This window comes from Beta vulgaris, chromosome 7 (genome assembly GCF_026745355.1).
Source record: "Beta vulgaris subsp. vulgaris cultivar EL10 chromosome 7, EL10.2, whole genome shotgun sequence".
In the NCBI taxonomy this organism is placed as follows: domain Eukaryota; kingdom Viridiplantae; phylum Streptophyta; class Magnoliopsida; order Caryophyllales; family Amaranthaceae; genus Beta; species Beta vulgaris.
In genome coordinates this window covers 11,025,510-11,050,616 of record NC_079208.1, presented here as the reverse complement: position 1 = coordinate 11,050,616, position 25,107 = coordinate 11,025,510, and the positions used below count along the sequence as shown (strand labels likewise).

Below are 25,107 nucleotides of genomic sequence, written 5' to 3'. Positions count from 1 at the left end.
TACTTTCTTTTAAAATATGTGCCCCTATTTATTATTTTACACAATTCCAAGGTATATTTATTGCTCTTTCATTTTATTTTAAAGGAAAAAGAAGAAAAAACTAGTTCCAAGACAAAAATACCCAATAAACATTTACTTAAATATATATTTTTGTGAAATCCTAAAACTCTTTCCATTTTCCTTAATTCTTGTGAAAAATGAGAAGTGAGCACTATATTATGGGACGGAGGGAGTAATATCAAAGCATTTACGAAACACCATAATGATTTCAAAAGAAAACAAAAGGAACATAATCACTAATATAATGTCTTTTCCCCTGCCACTTCTAGTATTTATACCCATCCTCCTAATCAAGTCATCATCCTCATCACCAGGATTTATACTTGAATCAGTCTTTTTCTTATCAGCTCAGACTCTATGAGGACTATGAGGTACATCTACTCTCCCTTACATTTTCATCATTTTATTTCCGTAAGTTTACACCATCTAATCACATCAAAAAAATATCTTACAGCTCGTTGTTTTTCCACATGATACAACTAGTCAATTAATAGTATAAAGTTTGATGTCTTAAATCAAACACTTGAGAGGTGATAAAATAGTTATTATAAGTTTTAGACTTTTCTAAGAAAACGGTCTTTTGGTTACTTTTAAATTTTACACAGTTATACTAATATAAGTTATTTATTAATGAAAACTTAGGCTTTGAGAGAGTGCGTATATATATATTTTTTTAACAGTGGTACATATATTAAAATATATGATTGATGATAAAGACTATATATATATATATATATAAATATATATATATATATTATATATAGAGGGACGTAAAAAAAAATTTAAGAGTTTTTCAGGAACACGCTTTTGTTAGCATCAGATTGTTAATGAGTATTGATGGATAACTTTGTATCACAAAATAGAATGATAGCTTGGTGAAGTGAATTTCAACTAGGTAACTTGCCAAGACGAAACACGATAACACATGACGGTATTCAATTTTCGCGGGCGCCCAATATATTGTGATTCTATGTGACACTTTTGTGTCTTTAGGTAGGCAGAATCCTAAACAACCCCCAGTTGAAGCGAAAAGCTACGTTTCAAAAATCATCCCATTATGTTACATTATTATCATACTCAATATTGTGCTTCTCTTTTATTTTAATCAGTAAAAATGAACTTAAAAATCTCCTATCCAAACCTTTGTCTTCTAGCATATTACTAATAGCTAACTTAGTTATCCACTCCTTTTGTCTCGCAATATATTTCACATTTTTAATTTTGACACTATTAATAAATAAAGAAAAAAATTCAATTCTTTTCCAATATACAAGAAAAATTTTAGTTAAATGAAGTGTTGTTTGATTCGTCTCATTGTGTACATTACGAAAATTAAACTTTAATTTTATTATTTTTACTAATAAGTAATTAAAGATGTGAATGAGACAAAAATGTGAATTGACAAACTTGAAAAAGGAGAAATGAGAAGTCTTTTGGAGATGGAAGACTATAATTCAAATTACAAATACAAATATAAACTATATAACCTTATTTCTTACCATCTATTGCATTCATATCCTAAGGATTTTTCCGATCTATTTTAGCAACAATATGAAGTCAATGTGAAGTCAATTAGGAGGGGAGAGAGGGTAAAAGTTGGTTCTTTTTGTTTACAAATATGAGAGGGATTGTGGATTTGTAGTTGCGAGATAGTATAAAATTATATGATTGGAACAAGTAGAGTACGGTAGTATGGAAAGAGAAAAAAGTTTTACCAAATAAGACATAAACTCAAAATAGGAAGATTTTATTGAAAATAAACTTAAATAAAAAGTAAAAAGATTTTTTGAAAACGGAGAGGGTAATTGTTTCCTTTAAAATTCCACTTGTAATTATGTTCATATGGCTTGATTCGCTTCCTTGGTGACATGCAGAAAAATGACTATCGAAAAACTAGTGTACTTGGTGGCTTTGTTGTTACTTCTACTCAATCATGGAACCAGAGGTACCCAATCACCTAAAGCAAAAGAAGAACATCGACGTTTGAGGAACTTGAGCATTAAATCAATCGAGGTTAGTTAGTTTATTTTCATGGCATGATCAATAGCGCTGCATACGTATCTGAGTTGACTTGTAGGTACTCGAGCATTGTTGGAGCTCCAACCAACAAAGCTTTTAAAATTTTTACTTGATCATGACTAGTTGAAATGGAGCTAAAACTGATAAAGTGGCTGAAATTGATTAGGTAGCCGTTGAAACTATTAAGATGCTGAAATTGATAAATTAGCTGATTCCATAACCTGTTTGGTAAAATGACTATAGCTGAAATAACTTTTTAGGCTAAAAAAGATAAAAAGAAAATATCTTTTTAGGCTTCTAAATAAAATAAAAAAATAAAAAATTTCAGCACCTGATCTCAGACGCTATATTTTACTCCAACTCAATTTCAGTCAAATTTTGGATTTTAATTTTATTTAAGTTCCTCCACCAAACACCACATTATGCATATGATGATAAGTTGGTCGAATGCTAACTTATACTTAGAACTCATTAACTCAAGCCTTATTTAACTAATTTGCAAATAGAGCTGACAAGTATCCAAAGGTGAGTGGGTTATCCACCCACCCCATATAAATGCCTAAAAATCGGAAATGAAGTGGGTGACGGTTGGAACTAGCTAACGGCCGGCTGTATCAAAAATGGATGAATTTTTTTTACCCATTACCAGGTCCATCCATCCGCCCATGTATAATAATAATAATAATAATAATAATAATAATAATAATAATAATAATAATAATAATAATAATAATAATGATGATGATGATGATGATGATAATAATAATAACAATAAGAAGAATTATAATCATAATAATAATAATTATTATTATTACGGTTTTTTCACCATATATTCTCACAAGTTTCGAAATTCACCATATACCCTCCACTTTTCAAAAAATACATCCACCTAATACCCTTAATGACTAAAGACGTCAAAGTTTGCTAGTCATTAACCCCTAGTCTCCTCCTAACCCTAATTAACTAACCTAAACCTAAGCTAAATCCAAACCCTAACCCCCTAATCTAATACCCTAACCCTAACTACCCAACCACCACGCCTTACGCCTTCCCCCACTGTCCCACCACCCCCCCTCCCCCTCCCCCTCCCCCGCAGCTAACAGAAGTCTAACACCATTAGTCAAAAGAGTAGTTCGATGTATTTTTTGAAAAGTGGAGGATATAGGTGAATTTGAAAACTTGCGAAGGTATACGGTGTAAAAAAATTTGTTAGCAGTATATGGTGAAAAGATCGTTAGTATTATTATAATTAGTGTTATTATTATTATTGTTATTATTATTATATTATTGTTCTTATTATTATTATTATTATTATTATTGTTATTGTTATTATTATTATTATTGTTATTATTATTATTATTATTATTATTAATATTAATATTATTATTAATATTATTATTATTATTATTATTATTATTATTATTATTATTATTATTATTATTATTATTATTATTATTATTATTATTATTATTATTATTATTATATCCTCGAGACCCTCACAAACAAAGCCTTACTCTGCTTTCTCCCTTTCTCTGGTCAAATGACGGCTACGGTCTAATGGTGGATTTGTAAAATGGTTTCCTTACTCAAAGATACTCCCTCCGTTTCCTAAAGATCTTCCCTGTTTCCATTTGAAAGGTGTTTCCAAAAGATCTTTCCTCTTTTGCTTTATTCCTTATTTGGCAAAACAAATTTTCCTATTTACCCTCTCATGTCATTATCATATGGTCCACCATGACATTATTAATTCAATTTTACTCTCTTTCTCTCTCCTACTTTAACCCTTTTTTATTTGTTTATTTATCTTAACCCCTTTCTCTCTCCTACTTTACTCACACCATGCCCCACACAACTTGATTTTCCTTGGTATCTGTAGGAACAGTAAGTGGGAAGATCTTTAGGAAACGGAGGGAGTATTAGAAACGGATTAGAACTAAACTGGAGTTAAAAAGTGAAAAGTTGATAATTTTAGGGATTTGAATATGAGATTAGGAAGAATATGAGTGATGATTTCAATGGCGGTCTAAGATCAGTAAACTCCGTTTTTTGGTTGCTTATTAGTAAGACAATAAACCTATTTTTTATGTTATGTTTTTTTATATTGGTAGACTAATTTAAAAATAATAAAGAGTAATTAAAAATATGAGACATATTAGTTTTAAATGAGCTAGGTTTTTGGAAAAAAATGTTACAAACTTGGAGTTGAAAATAATATAGAATGTAATATTAAAGATACACATTTAGTGAGAAATGATATCATTTTTCTTATAAATGATATAAATTTGTGTAAAACTGATATAATATGTAAATAGTTGATAAATAATAATACAATATGTGAAAAATGATACAAATATGAGTAACAATGATATAAGAATGAGTAAAAATGACATAGATATAAGCAATAATGATACTGTATATAAAAGTTAACAAATAATAATACAATAGGAAAAATAGTACTACCTCCATTTTTTCTTATCTTTCTCACTTGGAATCTTGATACTATTCATACTCAAAAAAAGTTCAATTTATAAGACAAATTTTAGTCATGTGGGGTCTTGTTTGATTCGTCTCAGTTAGTACTTTATTAATATTTAATCATTATAATTTAAATATTAATAAATATATAATGAAAGATATTAAAGTTCAAAGTTGTACATTGGAAAGTGAGAAAAATAATAAAAAACAGAGGGCGTACAAGTTTGCTGACAAAAAATAACACAGAGAAGAGTAATAATGATATGTTACATAAGGAGCCAATGGATAATAATAAAACTAGTTTTTAGGCTCGGGCTATGTCTCGTGTAATTACAATTTTCATTTATTAACATTTTAACACCAAACATTACTTGGTTTGGTGGTTTGAACTTTAGTGTATAAACATGAGGTCATGGGATCAAATATTATAAGGTGTATTTTCTATTTCTTTTTTTTTATTATATACTTATTTACATAAATTAAACACTCTAAGGGAAAGCACCATGTGGCCTAGTTCCTTGCTTAGGAACACTTTTTAATATATTAGTATAGATAAGGTGAAATGATACTAGTGGCTAATCCACTTAAAAACAAGTGGGGTCAGTTGACTCCACTTGAATTGGTAATATTGTAAAAATCCACTTTCAAAATTTCGATTATTGTCCTGTAAAATTGACCATTTGACCTCGATAAAATTTAATAATTACGCTTTGACCCAATAATTTTTTTTTCTGGATCTGCCATTGAATGTTAGTAAGAATGACAGATAAATGAGTAGTTAATACTGATATGGTACACAAGGTGCTGACAAATAATAATGAAATAGGGAAATGACATGGAGAAACTCCAAAATGATATAAGTCTGGTGAAAAATGTCACAAAAGTTAGTAATAATGACATGAAATAAATTACAAATAATACGAAACAAGTTTATAGAAAATGGCATGAGACAGCTGTCAAATGATATGAAATATACCAAAACTTTAAAATGAGTAATAATGATATGAAACACTCATTTAGTTTACACATATAAGATGTTGTAACACAATAAATTATGTTGTAACATGTTACAACCAACACATACACACTCATATTTAACTTCTTATCTGCAATCTTAATACTGAATATTCTCAATGCATACGACATTTGATGATTTTGGATTGTATTTTAGACTAAATATGGAGGCATATATGATTGTGTGAACTTTTACAAACAACCTGCTTTTGATCATCCACTACTGAAAAATCATACTTTTCATCCTCAGGTTCGTGATAGTCTCTCTCTTCCATGATCAATCTAATCGTCTTATGTTCTACTTTCATTGTAATTTTAAATGTCATGCCAACTTTGTTTTAATTTGGTTTGCTTCTTGTTTGAGGTTCAGATGATGCCTAGTTATAGTCAAGAACGTATAAAAGCTACAGCATCCAATGAAAAAACTTTACAATGTCATCTTCGAAAGCTAGAATTTGGGGGATGTCCAACTGGAACAGTGCCTATCAGAAGAGTTCACAAGGATGATTGGATCCAAATGAAGAGTTTCACAAAAGATTATATATGGAGGACGAATCCAAACTCTATACAACTCCAACCTGGACAGCATGTAAGTTTTTCTTTTTTGTCGCTATAGCCTATAGTTTGACAAAAAAAAAGTATTGATTTTTCAATTTGAAATTTATGGGAAGCTTTTTTTTTTTAAAGAGAAATTTCATTAATTGAAGACCAAACGGCATCTACAATAGATATTAAAGAAAAACAAGATACAATTAAATAAGATTAAATCAAATTCGTCTTCGAAGAAACTATAATGAACCAAATCGAGCAATACATCGCAACCCCCTTGTATTTGCTGAATCAAACAGGTATTGATGAGGAAGTCTATCATTCTGACATAGTTTGAGAAGAGCATTCTTGATCGAACCATGTTAACCGCATCCGAGATTCCAATACCTCCATATTGAGTCTCAAACTTCAACCAATAAGAACAATTTCTCATACCTAAAAACAAAAAAACTACACTTACAACTCCCATAGGGGAGAAGGAGATCTCCATAACAGAGACTAAAAACCCCATAATAGGGTTTGAAGAAATCTCATAAAGAGATACTAATTTATTCAACAAAACAAGAAAATCAAATAAAAACTGAAAATAAAAGCGAAAAAGGGGCTTACCATGGATGAAATCATCCATGGCAGCCCCTAACTGATGAAGAAGGGGTAGAGAAGACTAGAGTTTTAGAGAGAAAAAAGAGAGAAGGCTAGGGTTTTTTTTATTGGAGATAAAGTGTTTCACGGTCAACATAAATCATGGTAGTAAATTTATGGGAAGCTATTAGTTGGATTAGTAATTTAGTTCACCTACTCAAATTCAATTGATTTATTAATTATACTAATTTGTAAAAATTTAGTTATCAGGAAGGAATATTTTGGATCAACTATTAATTTATATCGACTAGTCTAGGTGTTCCTATTTAGCTACGGTGACAATATGATATTGTTACCCTTTTTTTAACATATTTTCTTTTAGGTTGTATATAATATTAAATTTTTTCCTTATAAAATATCAAAGGTAGTTTTAATTCCCACTCTACATCAAATACAAAATTACTCTCCTTTATACCGTCTACAATCTCTACATAGGATAACATGAGAGAAATTAGGCTTTTATCTTACTTACCTAGAACCCCAACTGAAACTAACAGTTATCTCTCGTAAGCCGCTAATCGGAGTATCAGTTAATGCAAATCGTTAATTTGGGTAGCAGTTAATGTGGAGCTGCAAATCAATTACAAACTCAGTGAAATTACTCCCTTAAAAACTTCAAAGTTGACCGAACAACAATTACACCAAAACCAAACGCAAACATCCTAGATAAGTATATTAATCACCAAAACCAAACGCAAACATCCTAGATAAGCCAAAAGCTTATAGCAACCTATGAAAAGAAAAGTTTCATTTATTGATATGGGAACTACCAAACTAGGGGTGTCAATGAGCCAGGGTGGCTCGCAAACTGTTCGAGCTTGGCTCGGTCAAAGCTCGGCTCGAGAGGGCTCGACTCGAGTTTGAGACCGGCTTGTGACCTTAGAGAGCCGACCCTGAGCCTAGTAGAGTTTGGCTCGAAAGTTCGCAAACATGTTCGTAAAATATTTTAGATAGCTTTATGTAAAAAAGTATTGTCCCACATCGATAGAAAAAGTAAACACGAACCTTGTTTTCCCTATATAATCTTATTACCCTTTAAGTTCATTATAATTCTTGTTTGATTTGTCTTATTTTATAATGTTGGACAATCATTAAATATGCAAGGCCTAGAAACTTGGATTAGCATAAATTTAATTCTTTTACTATATATAATTCCATCATTTTTCTTCTACCCATATTGGGAATACAAGGAACAATGCACAGTGTTTGTGAATTATTTAGTTAAGGTTTATAAGTCCCATATCGGTGAGGCAAAAGCAAAATTTCACATCTCCAAATATAAAATGCACATGATATGAAAAACAACTGCACCCTCTATTCTTGGTGCCCGTTATAGAGCCTAAGTGGGTTCCTTTGTTGGGACTTTGAATGTCCCACATTGGGGAGGAAGCAAGAGTGACAAGGGACCTCTTGTACTATATGGGCATGCATAGATAGGAGTAGAATGTATAATTGTTGGGCTTGCTATATTTAATGAAAATTAGCCTAACATCCATACTTATAAAGAGTTTGACAAAACATTGGCCTATATCTTAAGTCTTGGTTAATGTTAAGCTTATTTAGTTAAGGTTTATAAGTCCCACATTGGTGAGGCAAAAGCAAAACTTTACATCTCCAAATATAAAAGGCGCATGATACAAAAATCAAAAGCACCCATCTCTTCTTGTGCTCGCTGTAGAGCCTAAGTGAGTTCCTTTGTTGTGATTTTGAAAGTCCCACATTGGGGAGAAAGCAAGAATAATAAGGGACCTCTTGTATTATATGGGGGTATAGATAGGAGTAGAATGTATGATTCTTGGGTTTGCCATATTTAATGGAAATTAGCATGACATCCATACTTATAAAAAGTTTGACAAAACATTGGGCTATATCTAAAGTCTTGGTTAATGTAAAGCTAAATTTTCTTTGAATTTTTAAAATTTAAATTTCACGAGCCGAGCCTAAATTTTTGAGGCTCGACGAGCTTCGAGCTCGAGCCAAGCTCTACCTCACTCATTCTCGAGCCGAGCTGAGCCTGGGTATGTTCGGTCTCTGTTCGACTCGTTAATACCCCTGTACCAAACAATGAAAAGTTGAATGGAGAGATCTTTAAAGATTTTTTTTTTTTTTGACAATTCAAAGTTGTTATTGAAAAAAAAAAAAAAAATGGTGATTGGGATACAACCTAGACAAACATAACTAGAGGCCATAAATGGCCTAAAACATCAAAATAGAACAACAGAAGGAGCCACAAAGCCTATAGCCAGTCTCAAGACCTTATCTACTGAATGATGACACTTTTTTGCTTCTCATTGCAGTTACAAGCAGTGTTAAACATGATCTCTCTTACAAGTGTTTGAACAGGTAGATTGCCACTGTCAAAAAGTTTCCATTTTCTTTGCTTCCAAATGGCATACACAGTTTCAGTGAATAGGATCGCAAAAACTTGATCATCATGCTTCTTACTCTTTTCTTTACCAATCATAATTCTGCTTTCATCATAAAAAATAAGGAGTATGATTCACTTTGACCTACTACAACACCTTAGTCCACACTTCAGATGAGTATCAACACGGAAAGAATAAATTTTGCACAAACTCAACTTCAGTAGAACATAAACAACAACCTAGGTTCCAACCAGGAATCCATCTGCTAACTCTATCACAAGTAGCCAGTCTATTTTGAAGTGCAAGCCACAAAATAAACTTACTTTTTGGACTTGCATGATTATTACCAATTAACCTTCTCTAATTAACCTGTATGCTTTTTTGATACTGAATTTTACATTCTGAGTGACAGACTCCCAACCACCAATATTATCAATCAAATCCCTAGATTTTTCAATCTTCCTAAGGATCCAAGATATGTTGTTACTTATAACAACATTGTGAATATCAGCTCTTCTCAGGTAGTATGCATTGATCCACTATAGCCAGAGCTTATCTACTTTAAAAGAGATAGCCCACAAAGCTGCCAACAGAGGCAATTAGCCTCTTTGTTGATGACTAGGATAGAGCAAAATCTTTATTCCAGACAACCATGTTAGTAAGATTCCAGGCCCCCTGCAAACTTATTATGAAAGAAAGTATGCCAAGACACAGGAGATCTTTTAGACTCTAAGAGTTTTCCCTGTCCAAAAGAAACTTCTACAGACCATCTCAATAGCTTTAATGAGCTTCTTAGACATAGGAAATTATGGGTCCAGTAGTTTTGCAATGCTGCTAAGTATACTTGTAATTAGTTGAAGTCTTCCAGCATAGCTGATCGAGAGACTTAGCCATCCAAGACTAAGCTCTAGCTGTGATTTTATCAACCAGAATCTTACATCGAAAAAAATTAAACTTCCTGGCTGCCAAAGGCACACCAAGATACTTGAAAGGCAAAGTACCCACTAGGAGAGACACAACAGTAACAATAACATTAGCCTTCTGAGTAGAGACCCAGCAAAATAGATACATCTCTTATCAACACTAGCTTCTAACCTAGATGCCCAAGAAAATTTTCTGAAAGCAGCCATGATCTTAGTCATAGAGCCATGATCAGGCCCTACAAAGAGCAAGAGATCATCAGCAAACATGCATGAAATGAGTGAGGGCAATTCTCTCACATTTTGGGTGAAAGTTGAAATCATGATTATCTTTCAAATCTTCCAGACATCTACTCAAATATTCCATGCTTAAAGCAAAGAGAAAAGGAGACAGAGGGTCTCCTTGGCCGAGCCCTTTCTTAGCTTGAAATGGTTTAGAAGGTAAACCATTTAGTTGCACTAAATATGAGACACTTCTAACACAAGCCATGATCCAATCTACCCATTGCTTATGGAAACCCGGTTCTAACATAATAGCTTCAAGGAAGGACCACTCAACTGAGTCATAAGCCTTCTTTATATCCACTTTAATCACACATCTAGGTGAAACATGAGCTCTTGAGTATCCCCTAACCATTTCGTTGCAAGGATAATGTTATTTACAATGAATCTATCTGGGATAAAACCTGACTCGGAAGGGATTACCACTTCATGAATCACTTTATCAAGCTTATTAGTAAGCAACTTAGCTATAATTTTATATAACATAGTGCAACAAGCTATGGGTCTAAAGGCCTTTGACAGTAGAGCTTGGTCTACTTTAGGGATCAGAGTAATGAGAGTGATATTCATGGGCATATGTATAAAAGCTTTGTGAAATAATTCTAACACTGATTGGTATACATCCTTCTTAATGACACTCCATCTCTTCTTGAAGAAAAATGCATTAAACCCGTCCACCCGTGGTGCTTTATTATCATCAATCTTCCCTAAAGCATTATCAACTTCATCATGAGAAACTGCTTGGATCAAAAAGCTTCTAGCCTCAATGCTCAAAGATCTACCAGCCCTGACAATAGCTAGATCAATAGAAGGAAGACTGAGGGCACAAGTACCAAGTAGCTTTTTATAAAAGCTCACCATCTCATGCTGGATCTCATCAAGAGCAGTAATAATGAGGTCTCCTTGGTCATTCTAAAGCAAGTTAATTTTGTTCTTAGCTTATCGAATCTTTACAGTTATAAAGAGTTAGAATCTCCCAAAGAAAGCCAATTTATTCTGGATTTATGATGTAGAATGCTTTCTTCAACATATGACCAATATCTCATTTATAAATGAGGACTTTTCCTGCATCTACACCTCTTCACAAGCATTTATATTGGGATCTTGTTGAACCAGGTTTAAATGCTCTATAAACTCTTCGACTTTCTTGTGAGCCTGAGAGTAATGATGAGAGTGAAGAGTTTTGACTGCAATTTTAACTTGCTGCAAGTTCTCCCACACTTGTTTCATCCTGTGCCTCCCAATAAAAGTCCTCCAAGCCCCTTGAACTGTTGGGATGAATCTTTCATCTGCAGCAATGATATTAAGGAACTTAAAAGGCCTACTTTTAGGTTGCTCCTGTTGGCAGAATCTAACCACCAGAGGTGTGGGGTCATAAATACCTCCAGGAAGGTAATTAATCATGATGTTAGAGAATAGCTATAGCATTTCCTCGTTAATGAACCCCTTGTCAATCCTCCTGTTACAGATCCTCTATTGTTCCAAGAGAAAAACAATCCACTACTGGGTGCTTTAATAAGTTGAGACTCCAGAAGAAATGTAGTAAAATTATGAGCATCTACTTCACTACATCTACTCCATTTATTATGTCTGCAGAACTGTTAACTGCATTGAAATCACCTATAATGTTGATAAGACCAGAATAATCAGCTATGATATACAATAGGTCACTTCATAACTCTCTTTTGTCACTTTTAGTACGTGGACCATATACTGCTATTACAATGAACACTGAGGTCCCCATTATAATCTATAAAGTCAAACATTGCTCTGTACTTTTCAGCAGTATAGCTTTAACCTCTCCACGCCTCCTGCCAACCTAAATTCTCCCTCTTGGAGAGAAGTCATAGTTACTATTCCAAATCCTGTGATTACTAAGTTTTTTCTGAATTTTTTCCACTTTAGTCCTTCTCACTATGGTTTCAAGCAAAGCACAACAAACAATATTTTGTTTCAGAAGAAAATCCTTAACTTCCTTTATTTTAATAGGATCATTACGACCCCTTAACATTCCAAGCCACAAGCTTCATTATGATAAATAGGGATTTCGTCCCCTAGCACCCCTAGGTCTCCCTAAGTCAAATCCAGTATTATAATTAACCATCCTAGTATCCTGAAAGGCAACTTGCTTTCCTTTGGACTTCATAGTCACAATTTTCCAAGGCTCTTCAATCTCTGCAGTTTGCTGTATAGGAGTGCTAATAGGTGTTATATATATGACAGGCTCTACTACCAAGGGAGGATCACCAACAGGGCTTAGATCTACTACCTTGGTAGGAACACCATCATCAGATATAGTATTAGTCTCCTCCTGTCGATCCTTAGCTTCATTATCATCTACTAAATCCATGGTTTCAACTATTGGGTCATTCTTTTCCCCCTGATATGATGGCCCTGTCACCTTAGAAACCCATTTCTGAGTAGCCTTAACCGAAGCCTTCCTTTTAACATCACAATTATGCCCAATCATTTGACAGGTTTTACAGAATATATAGTGGGAGCCAGTCGTACACCACTTCTTGAGCAAATTTTCTACCATAGGGTCTTTAACTTGGATTTCCTGAGGGATGGCCTTTGTAACATCCATCTCAACAAGAATCCTGACAAACGACAGCTGTACACTCATCTGCATAAAAAGTTAGGAATTCCCAACACACTACCAGTTCTACTTAAAGAGTTATCACTCCAACAATTAAGAGAAAGGTTTGGAAATTTTACCCAAATAGGAACAACCTTAAGGAATTCTTTATGAAAATCAAACTTAGGTGTCCACTGTTTGACAATCATAGATTTGCCATAGAATAGATGAGGACCATAATACATACCTGAATTCCTATCTTCTCTACACTTCATTTGGATAACAGAATAACCTTCATCATGCTTAAACAGAGATGGTTCATTCATGATATCCTATTGAGCTTTAATATAGGCGGACGTGGATATTATGATAGGATTTTGACCCACTATATATATACATGATTATTGCATTTTCCCATGTTTCATTAGTTTTTCAACTTCATTTTTGTCCAGTTTTGCAGTAAAAGATCCATCAATAATAGTAGGAGCAACAAACATTAACGTCATACCTTTATCAGAAATTCGATTGTGGTCAGTGAACCCTTGCCATTTCTTCAGAGCATCCTCTATATGCTTTGATCTTCCCTATTTTTCTACCTCATGCGACTTCTCTGTTTGGTTCGACACTTTTACTGTTCCATTGGCACGAGCTTCCAAAACTTCAATATTCTCTACTCTTACAGTTGATTGAGGCCCTATAGACGAATCTAGTCCCAACGAACCAGTTACGGATGGAACGAACGTCTTCTCTTTTCGTCCCATATTACCGAAAGGGTGCATGATAACACTCACTCGTAACATGTGCCACTATAGGGTTTTGGGAGGGTTTTGAATGATAAAGAATTGTTGGGTGTTTTTAGATATAGTTCTTGACAGCAGCTTGAAGAAAGATAATAGATGAGAGAGAGTGGAGAGCTAGTTGTAGTTTTGCAAAGCCATGTACCGTTATACATGATGTAATAGTTGCGGTTTCGCCTCTTTAAACATTACTAATAGTAGCGGTTGCTTTATTGTTAACAGCTAATAATACACGTAGCCATTTAGGTTGCCGAATTTTTTTAAAAAAAATCTGACCTGTTTTTCTACGTTATGATATGCAGCTAAGTAATTATAACTTTGACGTAAAGTGGGAATTGAGACTCCCTTTCACAATGTCTAGGGAAAAAAATTATATGATAGTTGGATCATAAGAAATAGCATGATTCAAGTTTCTTTGGATGATATGAAAATCATAAGTAATATATTATGAAATGCGTACTTACAATTAGAGACGAGCTTCAGTGATTTCGATTATTAGTATATAAGAACGTGAGAATACTTTGTAGTAGTCATCTATAACCAATATATAATTCATGTTAATTCGGAAGAAATTACAAGAAGGGGGGTAAATTGTAGTGTGGAACTTATTACACAAATAATGCGGAATTTAAAACATAAGCAATAAGGAACTCAAAGTGCAAGAGAGATTTTTTTGTGGAAACTTCTTGTTTTAATACAAGAAAAAAAACCATGACCTCCTTAGGATTTAAACTCTTTAGAATAATAGAGAACCTCCTCTGTTACAACTTATTACATGCGCAAGTTCTACTCGGAACTCCAACTCTCTCACAAGTTCCACTCGGAACTCCAACTCTCTCACAAGTTCCACTCGGAACTTTGACTCTCTAGACTTTACTCTAAGTATCTCAAGAGTTCCGACAACTCTTTACAAAAGGTTTACTCAAACCCTTCACCCCCTGAATAGACTTCACCCCAAGTCTACGCATAAACAATAAGAACTTACCCAAGTTCTTAACTTGAACTTGATACAAGAATTAACTCAAACCCCTTACCAAGTTCCCATTACAAGAGTTCACTCAAACCCTTTAACCCCAAACTCAAATACAAATGCTTGGCAATTTGTTTTAATTGTAGTATATATATAGAAACTGAATAACTGTAAAGGAACATGTCACTCGTAGGAGCTTGAAACTCACAGGAACTGCCTCAAACAAGGAATAGTAAATATAATTCTTTTATAGCGTTATTCCTTAAGTCAAACCTTATGTAATGACATAAGTCAGACACTATGGAAAGACACCAACCAAACAATATGAAATAAATACACAAGCCTCAATTTATATTACGCTCAAGAGTTGAGAACCACTTCCACTTATTTGTCCACTAACCCATGATAAGTTAGTTGGGAGAAACTTGGGGAAGAAGCAACCAACTTATTGGGCACAACTTATGTCACGTTTTTAATAAAACAACTAGTGAGTGTCCCGGACGATGCTCCGGGTTGTTTCTTCTCTTAGATTTTTGTCTTGTGAGGAAAAAATTGACCACAATAGTCTATTATCATTACCATTAATGTGTTAAATATCTAACTACTTGTATAGTATTAATGAGATATAATTACAATAACCTTATTATATTTTATTTTGAAATATTAATCAAAGATGTTATGTTGGATCAATGGTTAAGCTCTCAAATTTCCTTTCAAAGATCACGTGTTCGATACCTTCTAATCATTTATTTGAGAGGTCGTTTGACATGAAAATAGAGCATACGCCTTAGAGTGTTAGAGGAGAGTGCCACATGGCACATAGACGTTCTTATGCACGCATTTTAATATATTAGTATAGAATCGAGTAAAAATAGGAAATAAAAAAATAGATACTTGGAGAAAAGCAACAATTTATCAAAATATAATCCAAGAGATATTTTTCCCAAACTCACTTTTTATTTATTTTCTTATGAAAAAATATTTTATTGAAAACTTTTTTAACAAACTTGACATAAGTACATGAGTGCTTGTTCGTACAGGAACTCACGTCAAGTTTCTGCACTCACAAAAACTCCTTATACGTAATATAAATCTAGGCTTTTTATTTCCAAAAACTGATAAGATAAGATTAAAGAAACTAAAGATATAAAATCATAATCCTAAATTAAAACCGATTTTGTTTAAGTACCAGAATTTATCTTTTATTTTAAAACTAAAACTTATCCTAAAATAACTATTGCAAATTATTTTAAAACAATCAATCAAGTAGAGATTTATTAAGAAACAAACTCTAAATCAATCCTATAGATTAAGACAATAATATGCAACAAACTCACTGACTTTTATATACTTTTGACTCTAAGTTCCACAAGTTTCTTTTAACACCTTGTTACATTACCTTTCACGTTTCCATATACTTACATGAATCCTAAAATATAAACTCGTATTTTTTGCCTTCATGCTCCATGTTGCTTCAACTCAAGAACCGCATGTTGATATCCCCAACTCTGGAACTTCGACGTGCTGCTTCCTTTAAGGAACTTATCACTTATAGTTCCTGAATAGGAACTACTTATTTCAACTACGAAACTTCAGGAATCGCTCCCAATCAGGAAGTGCTCCCATTCCGGAACTCTTCCACTCATGAACTACTCCAACTTAAGAACTACTCCTACCGAGGAACTGCTAGCTCCCACTCGGGAACTACTCCCACTCAGGAACTACTGCTACTCAGGAACTACTCATACTTAGGTCTGCTCCCACTTAGGAACTGCATATTCAATGTTCCTCTTAGGATATACCTAGGAATTGCTCTCTTCATGTTCTTTCTAGGAACTCTTCTAGGAACTTTGTTTCTGCTTGCTTCTATATCATTTTTCTTGAACTCTTCATACTTGGTTCCATCTTAGAAACTTACATAAAGTTTAGCAGCACATCTGTATACTCAAACTTCTTTTCTCTTCAGATTTCTTCCCCAGGAACTTTACTTATTGGATTTCTTCCATGAACTCCTAATGATGTGATATGTTTAACCTTCCATGACTTGTTCTATGTTAATGTAATAGGCACATCTCAAACACATATGTTAGTTAGATAATCATCATTTGTTTACAATAATAAAAACACTACATGACTCAACAATATTCCCCTTTTTGATGATGACAAACAAATAATGCTTATCACAAATCAAACAATAAATGATGTATATTAATTCCTCTCAATAAACAAGTCATGCATGTATATGAAAGAAATATTAATATAATATAATCCCATCATACAAAGAACTTTCATCATTTAAGGTTTTAGATTTAACTATGCTTGACTATAAGCATCATACATATTCTTCCCCATTTTGTCATTACGAAAAGAATCATCTTACTCACATTTATTTTTGGTAAATCATATACACATATTTTTGTATACCACCATAAAGGTTAAACACCTGTTAATCCCAAAAGCCTCAAGAATATCAATTTTCAAACTTAGGAATCATATGCTACACAAATTTCCAACTCACAATCCAAAGACCCAACATAAAAAACCATCGAAAGAACTTGAAAAATAAGAAAATAGAAGTCAAGAAAAAAAATCAGATTTGAATTAAAGTCAAGAATGGATTAAGAGATACAACATTGTAATATCAGACTCAAAGAAATATGAAATAAATTCATGGAACAACTTAAGTGGAGGGATTTTGAGATGTATTGTGTGCTTTATGATTTAGACTTTTAATAAGAGGTTCTCAACAATTATCTATAGCTTGTGGTGTTGCTTTGCCAAGATGCAAAGTATTCTAACCCACAGCTTCGTCATGACTACAAACTTGAAAGAGAACACCCTGAAGACTCACACTCTCTTAAGCAAGCGCCTTATTGTTTTTGCTCAACCACTCTAGTTGCCTTAGAGTCGCCGCAACAATTTTTTAAACTTCCAAAGCCAAGCCTCTCCTAAAAGGCGAAAAGGAACTTTTACATTTTACTTATCAACTCCCAACACCAAACAACAAGAAACAATGGCTTTGTTAAATAGAGTGACCTTGATTTTTGACAAGGTACAAGGTTCAATTGTTTTGAAATAACTAGCTCTTTAAGTTCTAGACCTATATTATGAGAAGAACAATCTTGACAAATGGCATATGGTATTATGTCAAATGTGATCTGATGTTTTGTGTAATATATTTTTGGGTTTAGTAATCATTTATATAAATTGATCAAATACTCCCTCCATTATTTATTAGTTGCAATGCTTTGACTTTAATTTACTCTTTTCAATGAAAAACTATAACCATTAAAATATCTAGATATCTATTGGTGAAAATCTTTGAGGAAAAAAACCAATATATTGGGAAAATGCATTTAGATAGCCTAATAAAATATTACATAAATTTGTTTTATATGTTTGTCAAGACTTTCTGATCTATCGTAGTATTTGCATAGAAATTACAGTAGTGAATAAAACAATGAGGTAGCATATTTTAGTTTCACAAGTTAAAATATTAGCCATGAGTTTATTTAGAAAGCGAATTTTAGTTTAAGCTTTAATAATACCATTAATGTTTTGGCCAATATTTTTGGTAAATAACTTGTATATTTGATGAAGAAATTAGAGCAAAGTCAAAGTCATTGGTAATAGCTAACTTAAACAAACATACTTTTAACTTCCTAACGACCAAAGTCAACTAACCAACAATTGATTTTCAAGTAAAAATTGTTTCCTCAGGAGTTCAAGCATATATTTCTTGACTTGCATCATTAATGTAAATAAGAAAATATACATGTTTTGGTTTAATTATGAGAAGCAAATATACATACTTAGTAGTGTTTTACTTTGCAAATTGTTTATGCTTGTTTCTCTAAAGTAATTTGGGCTTTTATTTTTCCAGTTTGCCATTGTACAAACTAATTCTGATCCGAGTACTACAAAATATTATGGGGCAACCGGCATATTCAATGACTATCATTTATCTATTGGAGCATCTCAGTACTCATCTGGAGAAATGATATTTCAGAATGAAAATGACATGATAAAAGTTGGTTGGACAGTAAGTTCTCAATGAAATAATAGGTCATGCTCTCGACATGATTAATCTTACATAGTCAAATTGAATTAATTTAGTTGATAACATATTCCCTTTTATATAATTGGAGGTTAACCCGACAATAAACAAGGACAATCTTGTGCACCTTTTCCAATTTTTAAGTGTAAGTTACAATATTTTCATTTGTTCTTTAAAGGCTATAACTTTCAGATTATTAGGTTGTATACAATTATCTAAAAATCAAATAACTATACTGGCTTCCGTGTATGTGTCTTTTTATAGGTTGGCCAGTATCATTGTTTCAATACATTATGTCCTGGGTTTGTCAGCATCAATAAAGATATACCAATAGATACTGAAATTGCCGGTGGCTCAAAAAGAGGAGGGCGTCAAGGAGCCATAGGTTTATTCGTTTATCAGGTATTATGAATATCTAAAATCCTGAAAACTAAAGTGTCATTTGCTTTTATTTTAGCTAATCAAATGACCACTTGCTATTCTTCATGATATGTAATGCGAAGGATGCTGAGAACAAGAATTGGTGGCTTGAACTATGTGGTACGATCATTGGATTTTGGCCGCATCAAATATTCACTGCAATGCAAGATGCAGCTACTTATGTCGCAGTTGGTGGGGAAGCATATGGCCCACCTGGTCAACCTCTTCCACCCATGGGAAATGGTTACTACCCCTCTGAGGAGTTGCTACTAACTGCATATTGCCGTAACTTTACAATTTTAGATGCCAATCGACAGTATGTTAATCCACAACAAACTGAGAAATACGCACCTGAGTGGCGTTATGGTGTCTATGATATGGGAATATACAAAGACAGGGGACGAACAATATGCTATGGAGGAACTACTTTATAATCATCTAATATGTTGTCTTATGCTTTAAGAATTGAGTTTTCCATTTTATAAATTTGCTTTGTCCGAAATGTTATGGGATAATTGAAGTTTTTATTTTCGTTTATGTTATTTTCTTATTTTGCATATATTACTTTATCGTATTTATTGTCAATTTCCTACTTACTTTTAATATATTGTCCTGACAGTGGGTAGTGACATATAGGTAATAAACACATATTAAGGAAGACTCATAATCTTGTTGGATTCTAGAAAAAAAATTAAAAGGCATGGACATTCAATGGTGCAAATCCAGCAACGTTTTTCCAAGTACTTAAGTCAAGGGGTGCTAACGAGCCGAACCGAGACCAAACCTATCCAGGCTCGACTCGACTCGGCTCTAAAACATATTTGATTGGGCTCGGCTCGTCTGGAGCTCGAACCTTATCGAACTTGAAATATCAAGCTCGGTTCGAGCTTGAGTCCCAAAGTTACAGCTCAGCTTGAGCTCGAGCTCGAAAAGCTCGTAAAAGTTGAAAATTAAACTTTAACCTATGCAAGTCAAGTCCAAGGTTAAGGCCCAAACATTTAATAATTTAAAGTATCAATGTAACACTTGTTTATTTATGTCCAAGCAAGTAGTAGCCCAACCGTAGAAGTTTAGGAAGTTAGAAATTTATTTTATAGAGTTTTCAACTCACACCCTTATGTTATTCAACCGATGTGGGACGCTGAATTTGTAAACCACTTCCTCCTTTGTTTCTTCCTCACTCTCAGCTCATCTTCAACCATGGCGTTACCAACCAAGCAAAGGTGTACGGGTATCACCCAAGCTTGTTAGTGGATGCTAGTGTGAAGTCCACAAACATCATATGAGACGCAAATGTATAAACGACATCCCTAGATCATGAAGTCAATGCGCTCGGTTGAGCGTCAGAGGGGGTTTCCTCGCATCCCCCTGAGGGTAGTTTATGTTTGCTTTCCTTGTTGCTATTCACCAGCGAACGCCAACTCCACTCTTTGGAGGACTCTTCTCAAGACCTTTAACCTGTTCTACAATCGGAACAACTTGGCACTAGAAGAAGGGGGCTTCACATCTTTCTGATAACAGTCATAGGTGAAGCAAACAACACAGGTCGCAGACCACATGGATTGAAACCGGTCACAGGTCTTCCCAACCCCTTATTGTTGGACTTGTAGGGGCACCTGAGTTCCACTTCAGGACGCCCAAGAACAATGCTGCGCAGACCCCCAATAACAATGTTCCTCAGGAAGACGTTGATGGCGTCCCATTCAATTTGGCTCAATTGACTCAATTTTCTTCTGAGCAACTGAAAACTGTAGCATCCTTCATCCAAACATTGACGGGAACTCCTCAGCCTAACAACACTCCTTCCCCGAATGCTAATGTCGAAAACCGCAAGCGACCACTAGTTTTAACTGGTAGGAACATTGACGGTACTCCGCTAAGAAAGATGTGTACCTTCACTGGAGAGGGATGCCAATTCGAGAAGCATCTCGATCAACATGGATATGAGGAATCACTACTCGAAACCCAATAGCTTGATAATTCTGAAGATGAAGATGAGAATCGAGGTCCTTCCCATCGTGAATACAGCACAGCCGGTGCTAGTAGCTATTCGTTTGGTGGACACTTACTGATCAAACCAAATATCTCTCCCTTTATTCCATAAATCTTGAATCACCTCATGCAAAGAATCAAGTTGCCGTCCTGCAAGTATGATGACAACTCTGATCCATATGATCATATAGCATCATATGATGGTCACATGTACTTATACATTTAGGTGGACGCCATCTGGTGTAAGGTGTTTCCATCTACCCTAACTGGGATGGCCAATACATGGTTTAAGAGTTTAAAATCGGGAATTATCTCTAGCTTTTCTCAGTTGTCATCCATATTTGGTACTCATTTTGTAAGTAAAACGCCCAAAAGCGCACTACTGCTGAATTGCTTTTTGTCAAGAAAGGTGAATGGAAAAATCTTCAAGACTTCATTGGCTGTTTGAATGTGGAAGCGGTCTCTATTCCTCGTCTCCAGAAGGACGTGGTTGTGTCAGCTTTAATGAATGGGCTGAGAGAGGGGTCCAAGTTCAGAAGTTATCTGGGCCGCAAAACCTTCATGTCTCTGGGACCCGTTCTGGGAAAGGCAAATGATTTATTAAAGAGTGAAGAATTTGATAAGGCCGCGAGCAGTCAGCACCGCGAGCCTGTAAAAAATGAAGGAAGAGAAAACGAAGAAATATAAGGTTAGCGATGGTGATCGTGGCCGAGAAGAAAGGAAGCAAGAATCTAATGTAGTCAAGAAGGGGAATGACTTTGATAGGGGTGAACGAAAAGAAAAATTTAACTTGTACACTTAGCTCATAACCTCTAGAGCACGAATAAATACAATGAACAAGAACAGTGACAAGTGGCAACATCTAAAGCAGATGTTCCATAAAAATCGTAACAAAAGCAAGTGGTGTGACTTTCATGGTGATCACAGACACTACTGGGGATTATAGGCACTTCAAAAATAACTTAAAGGATCTGATAAGAAGGGGCTACTTCATTCAGTATAAGGCCCAGACAAAGGATGGAGATTTAGTAAAGCCAAGGAACTAGAATGTTCAGTCACGGATTGGAGAAATCCATAAGTGGCGGCCCTATTCATGGTGGCAGTGTGAATAGAGCTAAGGCAAGCCTAAAAGAGTTTAGGTAGCAATTAAACTTCAATGAGAGTATGTAGTGGAGAAAGCCACTAGTGATGCCAGTCATGTCTTTGACTGTGGAGGACACCAAGCATGTTGTCTAACCCCATGATGACCCTCCAGTGATCACTTTGAAGGTACCAAATGGTCTAATTCATAGACTCCTTGTGGATGGAGGAAGTTCTGCAAACATACCCTATTTGTCAACTTTTGAGAAATGGATGATTGGACGAGAATATCTGAAGCTTATTCGCTATTCGGTGATAGGGTTCACGGGAGCATCAGTGATCAAGGTCTCATAATGTTGTCGGTCATGGGTGGAGAAAATGAGGATGTCAGGGATGTAATGGTAGAGTTTTTGGTAATGATGTACCAGGAGCCTATAATGCTATAGTGGGGCGTCAGTTTTGTCCATGACGTCCAAGATGTAGTATCTACTTACCATTTGATATTATTGTACGTGTCCAATCTAGTTATGACAACAAAAATGAGAGGAAATCAGGAGATGGCAAAATCATGTTGTCTTACCACCCTAAAACAGCTGACAAGAAGAATCCCAGTGGAAGAGTTATGTCCTCCAATGCGGAAGCAGAAGCGAGCCTAGAGTAAAGCTCTAGTAAACGAAAAAGAATCTGAGAAGGTAGATGAAGAATTGTTGGAAGTATATATGGAAGAGTTGGAGTCTAGGCCTGATGATACGCCAAGACGTAAACTTGACGGGGAGACAAAACAAGAGCTTTTAGCTGTCAGGATTGACATGGACCTAGAGGTCAGAGTCGACCTGGTGACTCTCCTTTGAGAAAACGTTAACGTCTTTGCGTTCTTGGCGGATGAGATGCCAGGAATAGACCGGACCATGATGGTACATCGACTGAACGTTGAAAGTGCAGTCCGTCCTGTCAAACAAAAGAAGCGGAGCTATTCCGTTGAGAAAAACAAAGCCATCAAAGATGAAGTAGATAAACTGTTGGCAGCTGACTTTATTGAATCTTGTGATTATCCAGAATTGTTGGCTAATGTAGACATGATGAAAAAAGCTAATGGCCAGTGGAAAATATGCGTAGATTTCACAGATCTAAACAGAACTTGTCCAAAAGATTGTTATCCTCTTCCGAGAATAGATCAGTTGGTGGAATTCACTAGTGGTCATGCTCTATTAAGTTTCATGGATGCGTTTTCTAGACATCATCAGATCAGCCTACTAGAGGCTGACAGGAAAAAAGCAGCATTCATCACAGATTTTGGTGTATACAATTACAAGACTATGCCATTTAGTCTCCGCAATGCAGAAGCAACATATCAAAAGTTGGTCGATATGGTCTTCATGGATCCAAAGGGGTGGAACATAGAAGTTTACGTTGACGCCTCCATTGTCAAGAGAAAAACTGACCGTGAACACCTAAGCGACCTTGAAGAAACTTTCAGCACATTAAGAAGATATAACATGAAGCTTAGCCCAACGAAATGTGTCTTTGGAGTAGGGGCTGGAAAATTATTGCGCTTATGGTAAGTAAAAGAGAAATTGACGCTAATCCTGACAAAGTTGGAGCCATCATGGATTTACCTAAGCTAAAGAGTGTTAAAGACATCCAGAGGTTGACAAGAAGAATGGAGGCCTTCAACCGATTCATCTCCAGGTAAGCAGACAAAGCCTTACCTTTCTAGGCGCTGCTAAGAGGAAACAAGATGTTCGAGTGGGGTAAAGAGTAAATTGAAGCTTTTTCAGCGTCTAGGAATATTTGAAGAGCTTCCCCACAATTACAAGGCCTTAAGTTGGGGACAAATTACAATTATACATCTCGGCCTCGTCCAAAAAGATCGCGGTCGTCTTGTTAGTGGAGAAGGAGAAGAGACATCAACCAATATACTTTGTCAGCCAAATTTTTAACGATCTTGAGAGCCGCTATCAGCTGGTCGAGAAGACTACATTAGCTGTTATAATTGCCGCAAGGAATTAAGCTCATGCCATATTTTGATTGTCATCCTATCCAAGTCCTGACAAAACCAGCCATTAGAGAAAGCTTTGAAAATAAAATGGATAGCTCGAGCCGTTTGCTAAAGTGGGTCGTTGAGTTGTCAGAATATGATCTACAGTACAAGTCCATAACCTCCATCAAGGTATAGGCCCTAGAAGTCTTCATCGTAGAAGCTTCGTATGTAGGGTTGGCAATATCCAGTATATATCCAGTAACCCACTCCATCCTGTTTAAATAAAAGGGTGAAAAAACCGTAATAAACGGATGAAGACCGGGTGACGGATCCGGGTGGGATGCGGGTGATCATTTCTCACCCATCATTCGATCCACCACCCGGTTAAGCACCCGAATCACCGGTTGTGATGGATGGATAGATTTCGGGTGATGAGTAAAACGGGTGACGGATGGATGGATGAGAGTCACTCTAACCGGGTAATCGATGCGGGTGATGACTCACCCGACCTAAATCCCACCTGTTGCCATCCCTATTCCTATGAAGAGGGAGAGGTGAAAGAAAAAGAAACTTGGTGGCTGAAAGTGGACGGCTCTTTTGCTGTTAGCGGATCGGGAGCTGAGATTGTAATGACCAGCCTAGAGGGAACACCTACGAGTACGCCATTAAATTTCCCTTCCCAGTCTCAAACAATGAGGCTGAGTATGAAGCAGCAGCTATTACCGATCTCAGAATGTGCTTGGCAGCAGGTGCCAAAAGTGTGTCACTAAAAAATGGATTCGCAGTTGGTTAGCGGACATCATAAAGGATAATTTGAAGTTAGAGAAGCCAACATGCACAAATATGTTGAAAAAGCTAAGGAAATGATTGCTCAATTAAATCACATTGAGGTACAACCAATTCCT

The 25,107-nt window shown here is 35.1% G+C and overlaps 1 protein-coding gene across 2 annotated transcripts; it reads left to right on the top strand.

Annotated features, from left to right (window-relative positions):
* The first annotated feature begins 308 nt into the window (after window positions 1–308).
* LOC104898741 (uncharacterized) lies at window positions 309–19,686 on the top strand. Of its 2 annotated transcripts, XM_010685843.4 has the most exons (8): window positions 309–431; window positions 1,935–2,073; window positions 5,726–5,818; window positions 5,939–6,157; window positions 18,556–18,714; window positions 18,821–18,874; window positions 18,994–19,131; window positions 19,233–19,686. In XM_010685843.4, exons 1-8 carry the CDS (start codon window positions 418–420, stop codon window positions 19,581–19,583), a joined length of 1,167 nt encoding a protein of 388 aa, XP_010684145.1. In that variant the 5' UTR covers window positions 309–417; the 3' UTR covers window positions 19,584–19,686. The 2 variants fall into 2 exon arrangements, with proteins under 2 accessions (XP_010684145.1, XP_048489616.1); XM_048633659.2 differs by lacking the exons at window positions 18,556–18,714; window positions 18,821–18,874.
* Window positions 19,687–25,107: the final 5,421 nt, after the last annotated feature.